The 20,997-nt window shown below is 54.2% G+C and overlaps 2 protein-coding genes across 4 annotated transcripts in view; both read right to left on the reverse strand.

Moving 5' to 3' along the window:
• The window catches only part of LOC309863034 (uncharacterized protein C4orf50), a 51,467-nt gene extending 37,900 nt beyond the window's left edge, over window positions 1-13,567 (reverse strand). Inside the window, exons 1-4 of one of the 2 annotated variants that reach the window (XM_082727463.1) lie at window positions 11,882-13,567; window positions 8,234-8,629; window positions 4,807-4,945; window positions 889-1,482 (exon numbers count right to left, since the gene is read on the reverse strand). In XM_082727463.1, the coding sequence (XP_082583589.1) occupies window positions 889-1,482; window positions 4,807-4,945; window positions 8,234-8,520 (1,020 nt within the window). In that variant the 5' untranslated portion in view covers window positions 8,521-8,629; window positions 11,882-13,567. The remainder of the gene's footprint in view (window positions 1-888; window positions 1,483-4,806; window positions 4,946-8,233; window positions 8,630-11,881) is intronic. The other variant, XM_082727464.1, reaches the window with a different exon arrangement.
• Window positions 13,568-13,639: 72 nt separating this feature from the next.
• The window catches only part of JAKMIP1 (janus kinase and microtubule interacting protein 1), a 127,981-nt gene continuing 120,623 nt past the window's right edge, over window positions 13,640-20,997 (reverse strand). The window contains exons 20-22 of one of the 2 annotated variants that reach the window (XM_082727468.1): window positions 18,481-18,546; window positions 15,313-15,357; window positions 13,640-14,125 (exon numbers count right to left, since the gene is read on the reverse strand). In XM_082727468.1, coding sequence (XP_082583594.1) covers window positions 14,096-14,125; window positions 15,313-15,357; window positions 18,481-18,546 — 141 coding nt within the window. In that variant the 3' untranslated portion in view covers window positions 13,640-14,095. Of the gene's footprint in view, window positions 14,126-15,312; window positions 15,389-18,480; window positions 18,547-20,997 lie in introns of both variants that reach the window. The other variant, XM_082727471.1, reaches the window with a different exon arrangement.

Below are 20,997 nucleotides of genomic sequence, written 5' to 3' on the forward strand. Positions count from 1 at the left end.
CTCCCAGTAATATCTTAAACATAAGTTTTCACTCTTCTGTCAGTCAAATGAATAAATAAATGTCCAGTCTGCCCTTCTTTGCGGATCTTAAGAAACTTGCCCAAGGTCACACAGCTAGTAAATAAGAGAACCAGAAGAGCACCCAACCCTGTGTGTTTTTTTGCTGCTAGCCCTGGGGACCTTCTGTGCACTGGTGTAGGACCGGGGCTACTACGACCCATCCGACCCAGACCCTGCCCTCAAGGGGCTCACAGTCTAACACAGGAGAAACGAAGATTCATGTATAGCACCGAGGGCAGGGAACCATCCCCACCTTTGGAGCTGTGTGGGAGACAGAAGAGGGTCATCCCCTCTGGAAGGAGGGGAAGGATCAGGAAAGCTTCCCGGGCAGTTGCATAATAGGGCGCACCCAAAGGGGCTCAGCCGGCTCGGGCTGGGACACAGCAGGGACTCATTAACTGCTGGATGGATGGAGGGACAGAAGGGAGCACACGATGAAGGGTGAAGGATAGCTGGCTCCCTGCAGGGCGGCTGCATGGAGAGATGGAGGGGCAGGTGGTAGGGTGAATGAGGGTGGGAAGACAAGCGGGTGGACGCAAGTGGGGGGTCCGTGGGTGGACAGGTGGTTGGGTGGATGAGACGGTGGACAGATGGCTGGTGGGGTGACTGTGTTGGAGGATGGGTAGATGAGGTGTATGACTGAGGAGCTCTGCCCTTAGGTGGGTAGGTGACTGATGGAACCAGGATGGATGGATAAGGTTGCTGGGGTTGATGAGCGGATGGAGAGGGAGACTGGAAATGAAGGCGCTGGTGACTTAACACGTGGCTGTAGAATAAAGTTAGAGAAAAATCAACAAATCACGCATGCCCTGGGTTGCGGCCACTTACCGGGCTGCAGTGGCCAGCAGCGACGTTGCTGCGTGCGCTCTCCCCTTGGGCCTGGGCCCCCAGGGCCTCTCGCAGGCTCTGGTTTTGCTGCGCGAGGTCCTCCACCTGGCCCTGCAGGCCGATCTCCGACAGCTTGAGCTCATAGATGTAACAGCGCAGATCCTCCAGCTGCACGCGCAGCCGGCGCTCCGTGGCGCGCTGCTCCCGAAGCCGGCGCGCCGCCTCTTCCCGCTCGCGCTCCCCGCGCTCCGCCCGCGCCTGCAGAGCGCGCAGCTCCGCGGCCTCTCCGGGGTCACCCCGGGGGCAGGCCGGGCCGAGTCTGCCGGGGCTGCCTGGGGCCGGGACATCCAGCTCAGCTAGCAAGAGGCCAGCCGCGCGACACAGGTGCCGCACGTCCCGCTCCAGCCGCTGCACCTGCTCCCGCAGGCCGCGCTCCTGCTCGCGCACCAGGCCCAGCTGGAGCCGCTGGGTCTGCCGGCAGCGCTCCAGAGCCGCCGCCTGCCGCCCCAGCGCCTCGTCCTTGCGCCGCAGCCGCTCTCGCAGCCGCTGGAGCCGCCACCGCTGCCGCCGAGCTGCACGCTCCTTTTCCAGAACCTACAAGTTGGCGGTGGATGAGGGCGTCAGGAAGCCAGCCCAGGGGACACACCGTCGCCCACACTGTTTTTATTTTAAACTTCCATATTTTTGTGCATGGGTTTTTTTTTTCGTGCATTAATTACGCATTAAAATATTGCATCAAATATTTATTTCGTTACTGAGATTTTGCAGGGGAGGAGTACCTCCCTTACCTCACCCTCCTAGGAGGCCCGCACACCGGGAGTTCCCTGGGCTCTTGCAAGGAAATTGTGTGCTGGGCTGCCTGGGCATCAGCTGGGGCACACGGAGAAGGCTGCCCCCGTGATCTCAGTACTGAATTACGTCCACACCACTTTGTAAAGAGCTGCCGCCTAGACCTGCCTGAGTTTCCCCACGTCCACCCAGGACCTTCCAGATCTCTCCATTTCCCTAACCCTAAAGTGTTAATGCTTGGCCCTGCAAAGGTCAGCCCTGGTTTCTGGCTGGTGAGATACAGCACACAGCTGTTCCTTATTGAGCATAGCCCCAAGCACCGGGCACCGTTACTGTCCCCTTGGGGTGCTCAGAAGCAACTAGCACAACCCCACTGTGCTACAAGTCACCACGGCTGGAATTTGAACTTCTGTGTATCTGACTCAAGGCTTTTTCCTCAAAGTCTGGACAATATATCTCTCTGTTCTTGGACCCAGCCCTCTGGGCTCCAGGGCCAGCACTGAGTGAGCTGGACTGGAGTGACCTGGCCACGGTGAAAACGGGAGTCCTTGCCCATTTCTACGCAGGTGGCGCCGTGCCCTGCTCAGCCCCGAGCAGGGGCTCTATCTCAGCCCCGAGTGCCTACTGACCGCCGGCTGCTGATGTGGCCCAGAAGAGCTTGCAGAAGACACAGCACAGAGTGTGGTGAAAGAGGTAAGCCCAGGGATGGCCCGGCAGGCTCTGACAGCTCGTTCTTGGGAGCCATGGGGCAGATGAAGCTGGAGTCCCGGTTCCCTGGCGGGAAAACTGCTCGCAGTTATCCCAGAGTCAGCTCCATCACCGGACTGGTCTGCCTTTATTGGCTTTCAGAAGGATGACAGGTCACTACAGAAACAAGGTCACTTTGCATATGCAAATGATTTCCTGGGACCATGACAACAAGAGGGCAAAACTGCCATTTGGCAAATATCAAGTACACAAGGCAGAAAACCCTCATCTGTGCGCTCCTACAAAACTCTCTCTGAAATGCAGATACCATGGAGGAGCTGTAGCAGGGTCAAGTGGTCTCGAAGGGATGCTGAGCAGGCACCCCCACCCCTCAGAGCTTGTGCCCCTCATCTGGAACTGAGGCTGCCTGACAGGTCTTCCCAGGAAAGTATTCATCACATGACACGGTAATACGGACACGGATGCAGAAGAGACCACAATGTCGCACAGACCTGCTGGTCCCGGGGTGCCCCTGAGTCCCCCGACAGCACTGTCCCTGCTCGCAACCTCCTCCTCTGTCTCCCCGTCACACTGGGAGCATCCTGTGACTCCGGGGCTGTGGCTGAGACCCCCTGGAAATCCTACATGGATTTAGGGCAAGGCCCAACACTTTGGGGTATTTTATTTATTGAGGTATTTTCTTTATTGAGGTATTTTCCACGGGGAGATGACATTCTTCACGGTGGGGTCTCTTACAACACCACTCCATCGCACTGGACGGCTCCTCTCAGGACACCAGTGAGGGCATGCTGGGGGAGCAGAGGACAAGTAACTGTAATTTCCTGTACCCAGAGTTCAATGCAGAGGGGAAAGTGCCATCGCATGTCTCCCTGGCATCTGGAAGACGAATTTCAGTTTCAGTGAGTTCCTCATCTCTCCCCACTCCATGTTTGACTCCATTCACGCCCGAATCAGGGTTTCTCTGGCTGTTTGGACTGCCCCCACTCTGGAAACACACCTTCAGCCCATGTCCCGTGACATGCACAGTGTGCCACCGAAACAGGAATTTCACAGAACAGCATTCCTTGTATGCTAATGCCCTTTCTTATTTCCTAGTCGATCTCGTTTTGAAAATGCTGGTTGCAACAGGGAACTGGTCTGATGACCCACAAGCGGGCTTCCACCTGCAGCTGGATGGCCACTACTGGGCTCTCCGGGGTAGGGGGGCGGCGGCAGGGAGGCTTTGAGAGCTGCACACAGCCGTCCTGGGAGCCTGTCGTTTCTACCTCTGCGGTGCTCCCCGAGTGTCCCCTACCTCCAGCCTTCATCGCCCCTGGAATCTTGCAATAAAGGCTAATATTTATGAAAGCAGCTGGTGTTATTTACTGCAACTATTGTGTTTTACATGTACTAACTCACTCGGCCCACACAACAGCCCCAGACAGTGGCGACTATATCATTCCCATTTCACAGAGGAGGAAACTGAGACCCAGAGAGGTTAAATCACTCACCGCAGGTCACACAGCCAGGGAGTGGCAGAGTCATGGTTTGGCACCAGTCACTGCTTGTCCAAAACACTAACTTGTCCCCGTGCCTCCATCTCTCTCTTTCTCTCTCCCATGCAATTAGAATAATTGCCCCCAAACCCTATCCTGAGCTTCTCCTGTCAAAGTCCCCTAAAGCCTGCTCCTCGTTGCAATTAATGTTTGGTCCACACCATGGTCCTGGCAACTTGGCCTTTCTGGAACCCTCCAGTCTTGCCAGCACCTTCTCTGCGCCCACACCCTCTGCTCTGGCTCCAGTATGTTCTCCCACACTCCTGTGCCCTTGCATAGGCTATTACCCACACCTCACACGCCCTTCCCCTGAGGTCCAACTTAGTTGGCTCGGTTCTCTGTAGCTCCCCTCTACCCTCGACTCCATGCACACACCACGTGCCTGCACCTTTCCCCTGACACCTGGCATCCAATTTGGGAGGTCCTTGTCTCCTATCCATGTCCCCGCCTGCATGCCAGCTCCCGAGAGTAGGGACCCTACATTAGTCATCAGCTTGCCCCTAGACAAGACAAGGCTTCCCTGGGGCATGGAAATAAACTTCTGTGAGCGCAGAGCCCCTGCAGGTCAACCAATGCTCTCACCAACCCACTCCCCCTGCCGGATCCCAGCCGGGACCCTGGGGAGGCAGACAAGGCGGGATGTGGATCCCATTGTACAGGTGGGGCAGCTGAGGCCCAGAGAGGCCCTGGGAACTTGCCCCTGCCTGCACTGTTGGAATGAGGTCCCCTCTGAAGCTCCTGGCTAGGCTCTCACAGCATCCCACCCCACTGACCCACTACTGCCGCCCCCAACTTCGCTCAACGGCAGCCGCTACCTCCTCTGAGCACGTGGGGCTACCCTGCAGGGTCAAGAAACAAGCTCTGGAAAGAAGAGGGGACGCGGTACCTGGCTGGCCAGCTCCCGCCGCAGGGCTTGCAGCGTCTCCTGGGCTCGCACAGTGGCGCTCCTTTCCTGTGTCACACGGGCCCCCAGCTGCTCCACTGTCCGGAGAAGGTGTCTTTCAGAGAGCTCCAGCTCCTGGATCCTGCAGCATTGAGGCAGGAAGACGCTTAATCAGGAAGCAGTAAACATGGCCCAATATTCTCACCAACACTGAGGCCAACCATCTTTTTTTTTCTGGTCATTGGCCAATTTGAAATTCTGACGAAATCACATTTCGTGAAACATTCATACACATGTAAGATGATCTAGACTACGTCAGAAGTATCTACGGAATAATAATGCATCCTGCCTCAGGAATCTTAACACTCTTCTTCTTCCTAAGCCAGTAATCCCGAGTTCAGGAGATACCAACAAAGAACAGAGCCCGGGACCCGTGGCCTGAGAGCTTTGTTTGTGTTGTTTCCACCAACCCTCGCATTACCAGCCTACCAGTTCCCCTACCGCTCCTTCACAGGCCAGAAAACTCAGGATCCGAGAGGCCAGGCAACTCGCCCCAGATCACACAGCATCCTAGAGGCCAGACTGACTCCCATACTCATACTTTTAACCCTACGCTCTACTGCCCGTGTGTTACTTTAAGCCACCAAGTTTCAGTATTGTATTTTCGAAGCCCTTGGGTACCGATATGCTCAGAATAGAAAATGGACAATGGAGTACCATTTTTCAGATTAAGGACCGGTTAAATATTTCTACTCAGTGCTGCATAGACCAAGGAAGCAGGGAGACACCCCCCCACACACACTCCAAGGCAGCAGAAGAAATGGTGTGGCTGCCGTTACACCCTGGGCGGGCCGCCTAGGTTCAAGTCCCAGTCCCCCGCCATGTGACTGGCCATGTGGGTGACCATGGAGACTTCACTGAACTGCCCTACACCTCATTTCCCCACCTGCAAGTTGAGGATAATACTATCACCCGATCTGGGGTATTGCTTTAAGGATTAAATACGTGACTATGTAAACACCATAAAATACATCACTAGTTTTTGATGCCGTGTTCCAAGATTCATTGTTTACGCACCACATCCAGGGCTCCACGCAATACGTGCCCTCCTTAGTACCCACCACCAGGCTCACCCATCCCCTCACCCCTTGTCTCTAAAACATGTAAACCAACATGCAAACAGTGCCTGGAGCCGAGTGAACACTCAAGGAGGGTAGAGCTACCGATAGTCTTGCGGCATTTACAGCATTTATGTTGGAGATGAATACACATGATTGACAAGGTAGTGAAGACGGGACTGGGTTTTCTCTCTCAAATTTCTAACTACTCTCTTTGTTCCTTTTATCATAAATACTTAAAGAATTTTCTTTCCTTATTTTGGCGGGGCAAGAGCATAGGGAGTGAGAAATTCAAGCAGACCCTGTGCTCAGCATCGAGCCCCATGTGGGGCTCGATCTCACGACCCCGAGATCACAACCCGAGCAGACACCGAGAGTCAGGTGCTTAACTGACTGAGCCACCCAGGAACCCCATAATAAATAGTTTAGAATGTTAACTCTTTCATCAGAATAAGGCCCAATTTACACTACCAACCTTGACCGTACCCTGGCAAGATGACCCCCATGGTCAAATTAACCCATTGTGCATTTAGATCCTGGCTTCCGCGCATAGTGACCCTGGATAATGCAGTCTGCCCTCACTGTCCCAGCTCCGCTCATGCAGGATGGGGTGGCCCACCTTCTGAGAACAGAGGACACAGCCCACATTTCCCCACAGGTGGGTCCAGGATGCCCCCTCCCAAGTGGCCTCACCCTGGGCCCCAGTCCCAGAGGCCCCCCTCCCCTCCGTCACCTCCCCTCCCCACCACTCTCCTTGCATGGAGGGGTCTCCTTTGGTAGGGGTTTCCCATCATTTTCCCTGGGCCTGACGCCTTTCTGGTTTTCACTGCCATATTTCTGGAGAAAGATTTGAATCCACGGCCATGTGGGGTTATGCCGCAGCTCTTTCTGGGGCTGGGAGGGATCTACCTTCCCTGGGTCTCAACCCCAGGACTGACGTGTGTCCCCTCAAATTCATAGGCTGAAATCTTGCCCTCCAGCCCCTCAGAACATGACTGTATTTGGAGACAGAGCCTTTACAAAGGTAGCTGAGTTGCCATGACGTCATCTGGGTGGACCCCGATCCAATCCGACTAGGGTCCTTACAAGAAGAGGGGATTAGAACACGGACATACACAGAGATACGGAGACATGAGGACACAGGGAGAAGGCGACCATCTACACACCACAGAGAGAGGCCTCAGAAGGAACCTGCCTGCACCGTGAACTTGGGGCTTCCAGCCTCCAGGACTGTGAGACAGTACGGTTCTGTGAAGTCTCCCAGGCTGTGGTTCTCCGTTAGAGCAGCCCCAGCAAACTAACATAACTCAGCCTGCGATTCTGGGGTGGGCTGGTGCAGGCGGCAGAATGAGTAAGTGATCAATGAATGAATGAAGGAATGGAAGGATGGCCGGACAACCTCATCAAGTAACAAAACTACTTTCTTGCTATGTGAACTCCCACCTGTAGAAAGTCTTACGAAGAGGAAAAAAGATAAAAAGCACAAGTAAATATACATTTAATAGCTTGCTTTTATTAAAATGAAGGAAAATACAAGAAAATGGTGAAGTCCCAGATAAATCCAAGATACTTGGCTGCTGGGATCATGGCAAGCCTGTCAGGGTACATCCCAGGTGTGACGGTCCTGCATCTCTGCGTGGGATTTCCCCCGACATGCACACAGGACCGCACCTCACTCTGCCGGGCTCTGTACCGGAAAATGGTCAGGAAACAGCACAGGCTAAGAGGAGGACCTGGGCTCGCATCCCAACCTCTGGACCCCATCACTTCCACCAGGAGAACAGAACCGAGGCCAGGAAAGTCAACAGTGAGAAACAAGAGCAGAGAGTCTGTCATAAAGATGGTGGAATTGCTAAAAGGCCGGACAGAGAGGACCGGCGACCTAGAGATGAGCCCCTGCCAGGTGCCCCTTTGCCCCTGCAGATTCTGGGCCTAGGAGCTGATTCTGGCCCTACGAGCCAGCCACCAGGCAGGGGAGGACCAGAGAGGACGCCCAAAGCATGGCTGGGACACTGTGGATTGTCACCCCGAGCAGGAGAGGGCAAAGTACCCTGGCCTCTCCCTTCCTCCTCCACTCCTCCCTCCCATTGGCTGGCCCCCACGGAAGCCAGAGTGCGGGAGCCTGGGACATGGTGCAGGCTCAGTCCCTGGCGTGCGGAGCAGAGGGCGGAACAGAGGAGGAACCAGAGGGGAGGCTGCCCCAGGCATCACATCTTCAGCTGCAGACACAAGTCAACATACCATCTAACCCCATTAAGATGCCCAGGAGTCCATCATTCAATACACCAAGAAGATCCAAATGTCTTATTTACCTGCTCCTTAGCTCGGACTCAGACATCATGTACTGGTCCACAGTGGCCAACAGCTTCTGCTCAGAGGATTCCAGCTGCTTCCTGAGTGTGCCTGTGTCCACGTCGAGGCTTCCAGCAGCTTCGTCCACAGGATAGTCCTGCTCTTCACCGCTGTCCTCCGCGTCCTGAAATACCCAGCACGTGTCGATCTTCACATCCACATTCATTACGTCAAACCCATCACTGCTGGGTGCCCTGACCACATAGCTGAAACTCTTCTCCGTCCGTCCTGTAGCTGTGGGCTCCATCCTGGACAAAGGTCATGGGTCACAGCTTCGTAACAGTGAGTGGATTTGCAGCACTGACTTTCTGGAGATTTCCAGATGCCTGCAGGGCCTTCAGATTGCGCAGAATACCCTTTGAGGAGGGCAAGAACAGGTGAATTATTCACAAGTGGGCCTTGGGTTTCACTCACACGCATCATACAATATGAATGAAGTCCTCTCAGTTTACAAGCTGGCAGGCCAGAACGCACCCAAAGCAAGAAAACATCGCAGAAAAGTCACTTGGAATTAAGTGTTTAACCATAGGGCACCTGGGTGGCTCAGTGGGTTAAAGCCTCTGCCTTTGGCTCAGGTCACGATCCCAGGGTCCTGGGATCAGGCTCCATATCAGGCTCTTTGCTCAGCAGGGAGCCTGCTTTCCCCTCTCTCTCTGCCTATTTGTGATCTCTCTGTCAAGTAAGTAAATAAAATCTTAAAAAAAAAAAAAGTTTAACTATGCACACAGAGAGGTAAACTGAAATTTCCAGGCAAAGCCATCAGAAATATAAACTCTCAGTGGTGCAGCTCAAGTTCAACCCTCAAGCTCTATGCCTCCTCTCTGAGGACAGGAAACATTGATCAGGGACCTAGAGCTAGTGCTGCACTTTGTGTGTCACCTGAGATCTTGGTCATGTTACCCTAGCTGGTCTGACTGTGCCGCTAACCCTAGGAAGTAGGCATTATCATACCCATTCTGTAGATGGTGAGACAGAGGCTCCAGAAAGTGGAGGGCCTTGTCCAGGCCTCATCTAGGAGAAATGCTAGAGTCAGGATTCAAACCCAGGTCTGAGTCCAAAACTCGGGAGGTGAGAAATAAACGCACCACAAGTCCAGCAGGAACACACATGTCCTGTGGGAGGGAGCTGGGGGCTGGAGGCACTCGGGTGGGCACAGGATTCTACCAGGCAGAAGCAGCCTGGGGGTCCCAGCCCCGTGGTAGCATCAGGACAGATGAAGGGAGTGGCCAGCCCTGTAGGTGCTCAGAGGGGAAATGAGGAAGGACAAAAGGTGGCTTGGGGCCATGTCCATGTGGGCCTTGAGCTCAAGGGCAAAGACTTTGCCACCTCTCTGGAAGGACTTGGGGGTAGTGTATGGGAGTGTTTAGAGGCTAGGAGGGCCTGCTCAGATGTTGCTTTGACGACGGAGGTCTCTGGGACATGCAGGAGGTGACAAGAGACTTTTGCCAGCTTTCTGACCCAGGGATGTCTCTCTGAAAGGCCTGGGGACCATCTCTTTGGAATGCAAACATTCAAGGAAATTAGAACCCCATCTCCCAGGTCCTGTGGGAGGCCAGGGGCCAGACTTCAGGGGTGCCTGCCTCCACACCCCACAGCCACCCTGGCATAAAGACGAGAAAATTTCATTCTCCTTTGTATAAAAAAAAAAAAAGATGAAAATTGAGAAGAAGATTAAACCTTAAGAGATGCTGTTAACTCTAGGGAACAAACTGAAGATTGCTGGGATGGGGTAACCGGGTGTCGGGCATTAAGGGTGGTACGCGATGTGGTGAGCACTGGGTGTGATATGCAACTGACGAGTCACTGAACTCTGCCTCTGAAACTAACAACAAAAACAAAAGCGAAAACAAACCAACTCAACAAACACAGAGGGCCACCCTGGCGGCAAGGTGGATTTAGGGTGACCAGTGGGTAACAGATGGCACTGTCAAGTCCTCTTATTGGAGAAGTGACCGCTATTATCCTGAGGACACGTGCAGGATGGATTGTAGTGGCTTGGCTAGTAAAGGGGTGAGATTTCTTTCTGTCTTTGCAAATCCCTGGGCAAAGCGCTTGGAATGTACATCACACTCTATTTGCTGTTCCTTTAAGAATAAACGTGCTTTCTTTCTTGTCTACCTCCATGGAGAGGTTTTCTGGGTTGGGAGAAGATTTTGTTTTTAATTGTACTTTGCCATCAGTGACCAGTGTGCTAGGGTGACCCACAGGGCTTGTGACAGACACAGACTGGCCCAAGGTGATGGGTTGGGGTGTCAGTTGAGAGGGGATATAGTTAGGCATCTGGACCACACTGTCTGGGGCTGAATCTCATCTCCAGTCTCAGATGGGATCCTGGGAAAATTACTTAACTGCTGGGCATAGTCTGGGGGGAGGGCATAGTATGGGGTCTGCAGAAGCCCCGCAAGAGCTCTTAGACAACTTCAGGGAAGAGCACCACAAACTGGTAGACCTCTAGCAGGTTCTGGTTGAATGTGAGAAAACAGGCAAAAACAAACATATCATGGTACTGGGACCATCGGGCAAGATTCCACGGGTCACAGACTGGTTATGGAAAGTGCTGGAAAAGCAAGAGACCCAGACTGGGAGACGTTCAGCCTATAGGCTGGAAGGACAGGGAAGAAAGGGGGAAGGAGTGGTCAGTGGGAGGAAAGCTAATGAATTTGCTCAGATACATGTTGAGCTCACGCTAAAGCACAGTGTTCATCTCTCCAAGGTTACCAGGGAACCCTAACAAGGTGCCCCATGCACCTATGGGCTCTCCACCATAGGGCTGCAAAACTGTGCTGGGAGCAGTCAGGAAATCCCATGCCTTTTGGATGCGCTAACCCCAGAAGCATCAGCGTAGCACCCACGCCCCACCTTTTGCATTTCACAGAAGTCCCACTCACGACATGCCAGAGAGGGCAATTATATCCGTGAGCATCGGGTGCCAAGATGAAGGAGGGCCACCGGCCATGTCCTTGTGCCATATGTGGACCCACTCGTCCCGGCTTGACAGGGACTTACCCCACTTTCAAACTAGAAGTCCCACATCCCAAATGAGGACGGCCTGTCAGCCTGGCTGGTCTCCTGGCCCACAGCACCACCCGAACGGTATGGGGGGAGGGACACACGGGTGAGCCCTGGACTTCCCTGCCCAGCTATGCATGGGTTGCCACTGGCACAGAGGAGGCAGGAATAAGGGGGATGGGCTGCACCATGTACCAGGAACTGGACAGGGCTCTCCCTCAGTCTCCCCAGCAGATCTGTGAGGAGGGTGGTGGGAAAGGGTGGACCGGACCCTTCTCCTTCCTGTACAAGACACTGACCCAGGGTTTGCCTGAACTTGTAGTTCTTCTGTCCCGGGAACCACACCCATGGGGGACTTTGTGCTACGAGACAGCCATGAGGGGTGTACACCACCCTCCCGCCCCAGGAATGGAGGGCTATGATGAAGTCCAGGTACAGGTCTGCTGGGCCACCAGAAACTCTGAGGTCCCATGATTACAATGCCTCTTGGAACTGGCCTATCCCTGGCAGGAACTTTAGAAGCAGTGCCCAGGACAGTCACAAGAAACACTGACTCCTATTGGGGACTTGGGGTTTCGAAGCCAGGGCCGCCCCCATACCTGCTTGTGTGTCTCACTCCCTTGCACCTGCGCTGTCTCAGAGAATGGGTCCTGGTCCCCCAGGGACTGGATGGTCTCCTTTGTGGACGAGTCCCACTGAGGGAGCCATGGATGCTGCCTGTCACATGTCCTGCCAGGATCCGGGAGTCCTATGGGTCTGCCTAGTTATGCCTCACAGAGACGAGAGGCAAAGCATTGCATGGGAACCATCACCCCTATCCCCATCTTCTGAGAAGAAGTTATGACTCAGAGCAGCAAGTACTTTGCCTGTGTCTGCCGTGGTAAAAGGGCCAGGCTGGGAGTGGACCCAGACGGGTCTGACTTCAAAGCCAACAGCATTCCTGTCCTGTTGTCTGAGTAGGAGAACTGAGCAGACAGAAGGATGGGGACAGGAGGACATGGGGACCACACTCTTGGACCCTCTTGCAACAGGGAGAAGACAGACACTTGGTGCCACAGAAAATCTTCCGAGACCAGCATGCAGCTCCTGGACTTCTATCTACTAAGTTAGCAAAGCAGGGGCTCTTGATGCTGCCTGGAGTCCAGCAGAAGCAGACGGGTGTTCCTTTACACTCGCTGCTTGGTTCCACACTCCCTTCGTTACCCAGGATGCACAGTTGTCTGTCTTCAAGCAAAGACATCAGTTCATTCACATTTGGATACCAAATAGTGGTAAGTCGTGGGGGCTGGTGTGGCAGGTGCTTTGGGTCTAGATTTCAACAGAGAATGGTCACTTCTCAGCTGTCCTGGTGTGCGTTTGCTTAGAGCCCCTCCCCCCCAACTCTTTGATTTGGTTTGGACATTCTGCCCCATCTGGCGGGGGCACATCTTCCGTGCCCACTGCAACCTCCTTCTCCATCCTTGGTTTGCCCTTCTGAGAACCTCCAGCCCCTCTGCTGGGCTCCCATCTTAGCGGAGCTCCTCAGTGGCCTCAATCTCAGTCACTTGGCTTTCTCCAAAGGTTCTTCTTCCTAGAAATCCCGGGGTTGCTCTCGCAGCCGGTCCTTGGGATCAGCCCGTCCCTGCTGGTTCTCCTAGGGCGCTTGTCCTCTCCTTCGCACCTTCTGTTTCCTTTCACCCCTCCTAATTTCACATGTCTCCTTCCAGACGTTTAGGAGAGAACGGTCGCGTGAGCAGGGGTTTCTTTGGGAGACGCTCGCCCACCTACCCCACCTGCCCTAGAATAACAGTAGCAGCAACACCCCCAAGCCACTTCCCTTCCCAGGGGCTCCCTCTGGGACCGACTCTCGCCAGCTCCTGCCTGTCCTCCCTGCTGCCCCACTCCGTCTCTTAGGCCAGGCTCCTGAGGTCAGGAAGGGCTCCCTCCTCCACAATGGTGAGATCGCGGCCCTGGTGTCAGAGGGAGGCTTGTTCCCCATGGATACTCCCTGCTACACTCCATCTTCTAGCATTTTCCCTCGACAGGGCCTTGCAAACTACAACCTAGATGAAAGGCTGCCTGAGAACGGTGTGGTCTGTGTCCACCTTCTCATTCCTCATTCCATGTGGCCCCAGGGACAGTCATGCTCTGGGACTGTCGCCGTGTCACATCCACAAAAGCGATGGAGCCTGTGGCTTCTTTCTTGGAAATCTGAGGTCCTCGGATCTGCCCTCCACAGTGGGTGAATCTCTCGTCCCTCCGGAGTCCTTCTCGTTCTCTCTCTCTCTCTCTCTCTCCCTCCCTCCCTCCCTGGTCATCACCTAATGGATCTGAAGGGATTTGCTGACCAGGGTTTGAACTTGGGTTCGAATCACAGGGACATTTGCAAGTCACTCTGGCTGACAGATTCCAGGGTACACAGAGCACAGTTCATGGAGATATATGTACATAGGTCTATGTCCAGCTGGACATGCCCCCATGGCTGGGGGGCAGGGGGCATGCAGAGCAGGGACAAGGACTCCGGCCCAGCCCCTGACAGTGCAGTGGCCCTCCAGTGACTCAGTTCTAGTAATTGCACTTAGTTTCCTGGTATTCAGGTCTCTGCCCCTCAGGCTTAGAACGTGCCAGAGTAGGGACTCGGATGAAGCCCCGAGCTTGACAAAAATCCCCATTGTCTTCGGGGCTCCTGCAGCTCAGCCCAGCCGGGGCCCAGCCATGGAGCCAAAAGGCCTCCTCATCGAGTACTCGTGGATTCTGTGTTCAGTCTCTGGCTTGAAGTTGCTTGTTTTGCTGTTGAATTTTGCTTTGAGTGGGGCTGGGGTTGCCATGGGGACTCAACATATTCCATAAGCAATTTTTCTATCCTGTAAGATTAAAAAATAATTTGCAGTGTTGTAAGAATTGAGGGTTAAAAAAGGTTGGGGAAGCCCCTGGCTTGCCTGCCCCACTGGCCCCCGCTGCTGGCCCATCTCTCCAGCTGAGCCCACTGAGAGACTTTCTCTGACAATGTAGGGTAAGAGGAAACAGGACTCAGATGGCCTGTCCTCCAGTACCTGACCCACCCCCCTCACGGTTACCCTCACTCCCCATCTGATTAGACCTGGGACCCTCCCTGCCCTCACTACACAAACACTGCCTGAATGTCCACCACGTGCCATGCACTGACCTAGGCCATGGGACCCAGAAGATACAAAGCAAAACTCTGTGCTCAGAGGCCAAGCTCAGGGCTCCCATGAGAATATCAGTCAGGGAAGGAACCAGCAGCAGACCTCAGCCTGGGGATCAGGAAGCTAGTGGGCACTGTGGCCTCCCGAGAGCTCAGAGGGCTCCCAGCCTGGGCTAGATTCAGAGGCAGAACTGTAGATCCAGCGGACCTGGAAGAACCCCACCACCCCACCCCTTAGCCTTATCCCTAAGGAGGGCACTCAGAGCAAAGAGAATGGGGGAGGACATGGGTGTCCAAGCAGGAGCTTGGGTGAGAGCTGGGTCCTGGGGCCAGGCGGGGCAGAGAAGGACCAACTGCTCTGATGGCTTCCGTCCCAAGTCCCTGAGCAACAGAACCAGGCACAGGGCTGGGGGGCAGGGAGCTGGGGAGGCTTGCCACACAGGCTTCCTGGGTATTTTATATTCAGGTCATGGACTTGCCCATCAGTCCACTGCTCCTGAAGACCCCTGACCCCAGAAACCTGCAATAGTCTGTCCACAGGCAATAGAGAACAACAGAAACTAAGCCAGAATAGAAAGAAACTTTGGAAAACCCACAACCCCCAGCCCTTTTGGAAGATGAACTACAGCAGGGCCACCACCAGGTCCCCACTGTCCCTTCTTCACAATGAGCATTCCCAACCTCCCTGGAGGGGTGGGACTCTCCAGCGACCCCTGGTGGCCCCCCTCCCTCATCTCGCCCCAGGGTCCGGAGTCTCTCAGAAATCTGCCACAGACCACCTTCCCCAGAGCCTTGTCACTCAGGGAATGTCATGGCCAGAAATGGGAGAAATTCTCCTTCCCGGAAAATCATCAAGTTTATCTGTGAAATTGAAGGGATACCAACCCGAGTTCTTTGCTCACTGAAGTCATCAAGGCCACAGAATGAATGCTAGTGAGAAAAACAAAAAAAGGAACAAAAACTATAAAATAAGACCAAAAGAAAATGAGGGAGGAAAAGAAAAGAAAAGAAAAGAAAAAGATGTAAGATACGTCGTATGGGATTCAGTGACACATTTCACAAGAACTACCACCCTGGGGTCGGGTTCAGAAGGAGGCCAGGGAAGTGAGCAGGCCTGGACACTGACATCATCTGGAAACCCAACCACCAGAGTCCTCCTGCACCCCCACCTGCTCTCCCCAGACACCTAGCTGACTCAGACCCAGATGCTTTCGGTGTTGAGACATGGCTTTCCTGCAGATGGTAGCAGGATACGTTACAAGCGGAGGAAGGATGCTCCCATGGTCACAACTGGTGGCTCCCACCAAAAGGCCGGGCCTGGCCTGCGCCCAAGGACCCAGTGGGCTCCCTCTAGTCCACAGGAAACCCAGACCCATCTGCCCATGAGCAGAAGCACCCCCCACCCTGGCCAGCACCATCCCTGCCAGGGCCCGCTCTCCAAAGAGACCATTATTTAAAATCTTTGGTGCCAGGGCACCTGGGTGGCTCAGAGGGTTGAGTCTCTCTGCCTTCGGCTTGGGTCATGATCTCAGGGTCCTGGGATCGAGTCCCGCATCGGGCTCTCTGCTCAGCAGGGAGCCTGCTCCCCCCCTCTGCCTGCCTCTCTGCCTACTTGTGATCTCTCTCTGTCAAATAAATAAATAAAATATTAAAAAAAATTTTTGGTGGCATTCAATTCATCTGCTTTAAAAAGAAAAAATTAGTAGGGGGGAAAGTGGCCTTAAAGGAAGGAAAAATTACACAGATTCAGTTTGAAAGTACATTTCTTTTTCTGGAAATGAATTCATGACTCCCTTTGCTCCAAAAGGATTGCTGCTCATCAGGTGGAACCTGTTGGAGCACCATCCAGGGTTTGGGAAGTGGTTCTCCCTCCCACCATGACATAACTCCCTTAAATTATTTATTAAAAAAAATTAAAATCTAAACAGACAGCCACCAACTTGTACACAAGTTTTGGAATCACTGGAGGTTGGAGCTGGACAGAGCCTGTGTGGAGTCACCCAGCTGTCATTTTCCATATGGGGAAACTGAGGCCCCAGGAAGGGGAAGGACTTCCTGGTGAGGTGTGGCAGGGAAGGGTTCCTGGTCACCGACATGAGCCACGGACAATGAGGCTGCAGCCATTTTCCACCAGCAGCCCCAGGGAAATGTGTGTGGGTGCTTCTCATCCTACCAGCCCAACCAGGAGTCTGCATGCTGTTTGCTTCCCTCTGCAACTTCTTTGTGACGAAAGGACACAGACCAACATGCAAACGCTTGCTTTGACAAGACCAGAGGACAGAAGGGGGCTTTGCACATCGCCCAGGACCCACCTGCCTCATTTCATGTGTGTTACCCGACAACAGTGGCATGCTTAAAGTCTCTCTGCTGTCCTTCCCTGCTTTGTGACCAATTTTGCTCACTGGAATCCTAAAGCCCAGCTTGGGTGCTGAGACATACCCCCATGCTCATGCAGTCCTCACAACCACTCACAAGATGGGGAGAGATTTAAGCCCCCAGGCCAGGGCAAAGGGAGAAATCCCCCAGGGTTCCAGGGCTGGCCTGGGGCAGAGCTCAGACATACCTGCCTGCGAAGCCAGGTTATCCCCAGAGATTCTTGGATGGAATTAGACTTGACATTCCCTTGGGACCTCAAAACAGCCCCAGAAGATTGTGGGGCGGGCATCTGGCCGACAGAGACACTAGGCATCTGCTTAAACCAGAATCCCACATGGGTACCCAGGACTCTAGCACAAGACCTGCCTGAATCCGTGTGCTGAGCCGGCCAGCCATGACCCTCTGCTGCCCCCTACAGGACAGCACCAGCCGTGCAGGCTGGAGGCACTGAGGGTCTCTGTGAAGAGGAAGTATGGGAAGGTGACTCCTGCATCCTCTCAGGAAAGAAAGGGGAGAAGCTTCTGAACTGGCTTAGCATCATCTGAAGAGCTGTACCGTCTGTTTGGGCCCATGGTGTCTGACTGCCTCCAGGATGGGGAGGGGCTGTTTTCACATTTGTACATATCTGTCCTGAAATTGGCCCTTGGGGGACTTCCATGACCTTGACCCCATTTCGGGGGTAGGTGGGCTTCCTCTCTCCTAAGACCTGCCTCAGGCAATGGAAACCTGCCAATGCCCTCCCTCCCTCTTCCTCCCCCGGGGTGACTGCATATCCGACTTCCAGGTTCAGACCAGGGTCCCTTCCTCGGGCACATTGTCCTTGATGACCCGGGGGGGGGGGGTGGCTAGAACCTTCATGGGGCTCACACACTTGTGCTTACCTCTGTAACACAGAACGTGCTTTACTGGTCTACGACTCATCTATGACTCATCAGGCAAACAAGTGCGGTGCCCTATTCCATGGGGAGAACTGTCTTGGAAACAGCAGCGCATACAAGCTGGTCCCTGAGCTCAAGGACGGATGGTCACTGGGTGGATGCACAGGAGGTGGGAAGGGCAGGACAGAGATGCCACACATGTGGTTCTGAGTGGCCCTCGTCTGTCTGCCTGGACCAATGGAACATGCCAGAAGGGCTGAGCAGTGGCTGTGGCACCCAGGAGACCAGCTACCCCTTCCCAGCTGCAGGTTCAGGGTCCAGTGTCCCCTCCCACAAAATGATGCTAACGCAGAGAGACACACAAGGCCTGGTATCAACATGGGGATAGGTCAGCCTTGCTTCCCACTGGGAGGGGAGAAACTCCCAAGAACACACCGCTGGCACACAGAAGTCCTCTAAGATGAAGGGGTCCGTGGGAGGTAACCAAGCCTGGCTTGCCACTCTAGAGAGGATCACACCGTCCCTGAAAGGTCTTTTGTAGGGGGGAGGGGAAGGCATCTCACCCCGGCTCTGCCCAAACACAAAGTTGGTCCCAAACTGCACTTTTCTTCCCTAGAAAAGCATTTGAACGAGCTACTTATTTCGTGGATGTGACCATCTTGGGGGGACCAGAGCAGAGAAGGGAGCAAGAGGTGAATCCATTCTTGCATTAGAAAGCTGGCAGAGCGGAAGGACAAAGCCCCAGGGTGACCTGTCCCAGCAAGAAGTGGGGGAGGGGAGGGGTGGGTGCCCCACCTACCTTTTCCTCCAACTCCTTCAGATGTCTCTTCTGGGTCTCCAGCTTAGCCTCCAGTTCTCGGATTCTCTGAAACACACGACCTCGTGCATCAGACAAGGTAAAATTTCTGGGTTCAAAACTTTCTCTTTACTCTTCACTGTGATGCGTGTGGGACACCATCAGAGAAGTGGGCAAATACAGGCAGGCAGCGTGCCTGGCAGGCCCGCATCCCCACAGCCCGAGTCCAGATGGAGGGCCCCCAGCAGGAGGCTCCTTGACCCCCATCCTCCACCACAGAAGGTCGATTTTGCCAGTTCCTGAAGCACATGGAAATGGAATCACACGGTGTGGACTCTTAGCATAGGATCTCTTTAAAACAGAAGCCTCCCATCTGGACCGGGACACGGAGGTGCCTGGGGCAGGCTAATAGAGATCATGAATTCGAGGTAGCATCAGACAATGTGCTTATGCAAGGCTGACAAGCTGGGGCAGGGCCAGCGAGGACCAGCCGTGGCCATCTCTCCCACATGCGCCCCAGCCCCTTAGAAGCCCGCTCGGCACAAGTGTGAGAATGGTCAACCATCCTGATCTGCTCAGGACAGTCCTGGTTTTGCCACTGAACATCTGGGGTCCCCAGCAACCCCTCAGCCCCGGGAACCCAGAATGACTGGTCACCCTGTCTGCTGCTGCACCCACTAAATGCCCCTTGGGGGCACACACCCTAGCTCCAGAACTTACAAGCCCATTCCTTCCAGTTCCACGTAGCATCCCACCCAGGATGTCCCACAAGCACAGACTTTTCCAGAGAGTCACCCTTCAAGTGCTGGGACCAGCCACCCCTGACCACTGTCCATCTGGCGGCCTCCCTGCCACACCTGAATGTAGGTGGAGAGTTCCCTCCTGCAGTGTCCTTGGGCTGCAGGGCCAGTGACCCAGGCCAGGCCTTATAAGCACTTGGCCTCCAGGGACTCTTAGCCAGGCCTGGAGAAGCCATCCATGCATTCTGTAGGGCTATGGTTCTCAAATCCGGGTCAGGGTCACCTGGAGGGCTTGCAAATCACTGGAGGCCCCCAGCAGAGTTTCTGACTTGGCTTCAGGGGGTCGAGCCTGAGCACCTGCATTCCAGCGAGTTCCTGAGTGATGCAGATGATGCTTGTCTGCGGACCCACTTTGAGAACTACCTCTGTGGACACCTTCACCCGTTTAACAAATACAGGTCAATGTGCCTGGGGCCCTAAGGAGTTTTCAGACAGAAGCATTCATTATTCAGGTACCCAGATGGCCCACTGGATCAAATGTCACAGAGAAAATCAAGTGGAAGCAGGAACAGGGGTGGGGTGCTATTCTATGTGGGTGCTCCAGGCAGGGGACTCTGGAGCCCAGAGAGGAGAAGGGTGGGGCCCTGAGCCTTGGGCTGGGAGAGCCAGCAGAGGAAGAGCCCAGCCCAGCACCCACAGTGTACCAGACTCGGGAGGGGGCAGGGAATTCCAAGCAGAGGGAACAGGATACACAGGGACATGGGAGCAGAGGGATGGGGGCAACACTCAGAGGGTCTGGAACATCCCAATGAGGAGCTCACAGATTTGGGGTACCGTGGGGAGCCTGTGAAGGGTTTTAAGCAGGGAAATGATGAGAGTTTGATTTTGGAAAGGTCACACTGCCAGAAACAGGGAACAGACTGGCATGGAAGACACCAGAAAATTACTTATCCTCAGATATGAGGTCTCAGGCAAGGGATTCGACTTCTCTGGGCCTTGATTTCCTGATCAATAATTAAAGGTCATTGTGCTGCCCATGTCTGAGGGTCTACCAGCTGAATCTGTGCAAAGGGCTCAGAGCAGAGTTGGCATAGAGTACGCATCCCATAAAAGATTAGGAAACCTGTATGTTTCTGATTCTCCTCCACCTGAAGGAAGGGGTGTATACTTTGGTGTGGCCATGACTGTCCCCAAGGGTCCCCCTGCAAGGTGAGGAGGTAGAGAGCACCCAACAATGAGCACAGAACTCAGCTGGGGGGACGCCTGGGTGGCTCAGTCAGTTAAGCAACTGCTTTCAGCTCAAGTCATGATCCCAGGGTCCTGGGATCGAGTTCTGCATCGGGCTCCTTTGCTCAGCGGGGAGCCTGCTACTATCTCTGCCTGCTTCTCTCTGCTTGTGCTCACTCTCTCTGATTCTCTCTCTGACAAATAAAATCTTTAAAAAAAAACACACACACAAAAACTCAGCTTGGCCCTAGCCTGGTCTTTCACCCCAAGCTTAGGTGTTGGGGAATCACATAATTTCTAATATCTGAACCCCTCTTCTGTGACCCCATAACCCGAGGTGAAATGGGGGCTCCTGAGGCTGGGGGAAGGGCCTTGTATATTACAGGGTCATGTGAAGGGAGGGTGAAGCTTTACAGCTTTCCAAGAACTTGCAAAACTCCCCCAGGAACAACTTCCAGGCTTTGAGGAAGAGGTCCCTGCCCTCACAGAGCTTACCCTCCAGTGGGGAGGGGGCAGCTAATTCCACAGGGCTGGGGTTGGAGGGGGGGCTCCC

The sequence above is a fragment of the Mustela nivalis genome (genome assembly GCF_964662115.1).
Source record: "Mustela nivalis genome assembly, chromosome: 4".
NCBI classification, from domain to species: Eukaryota; Metazoa; Chordata; class Mammalia; order Carnivora; family Mustelidae; genus Mustela; species Mustela nivalis.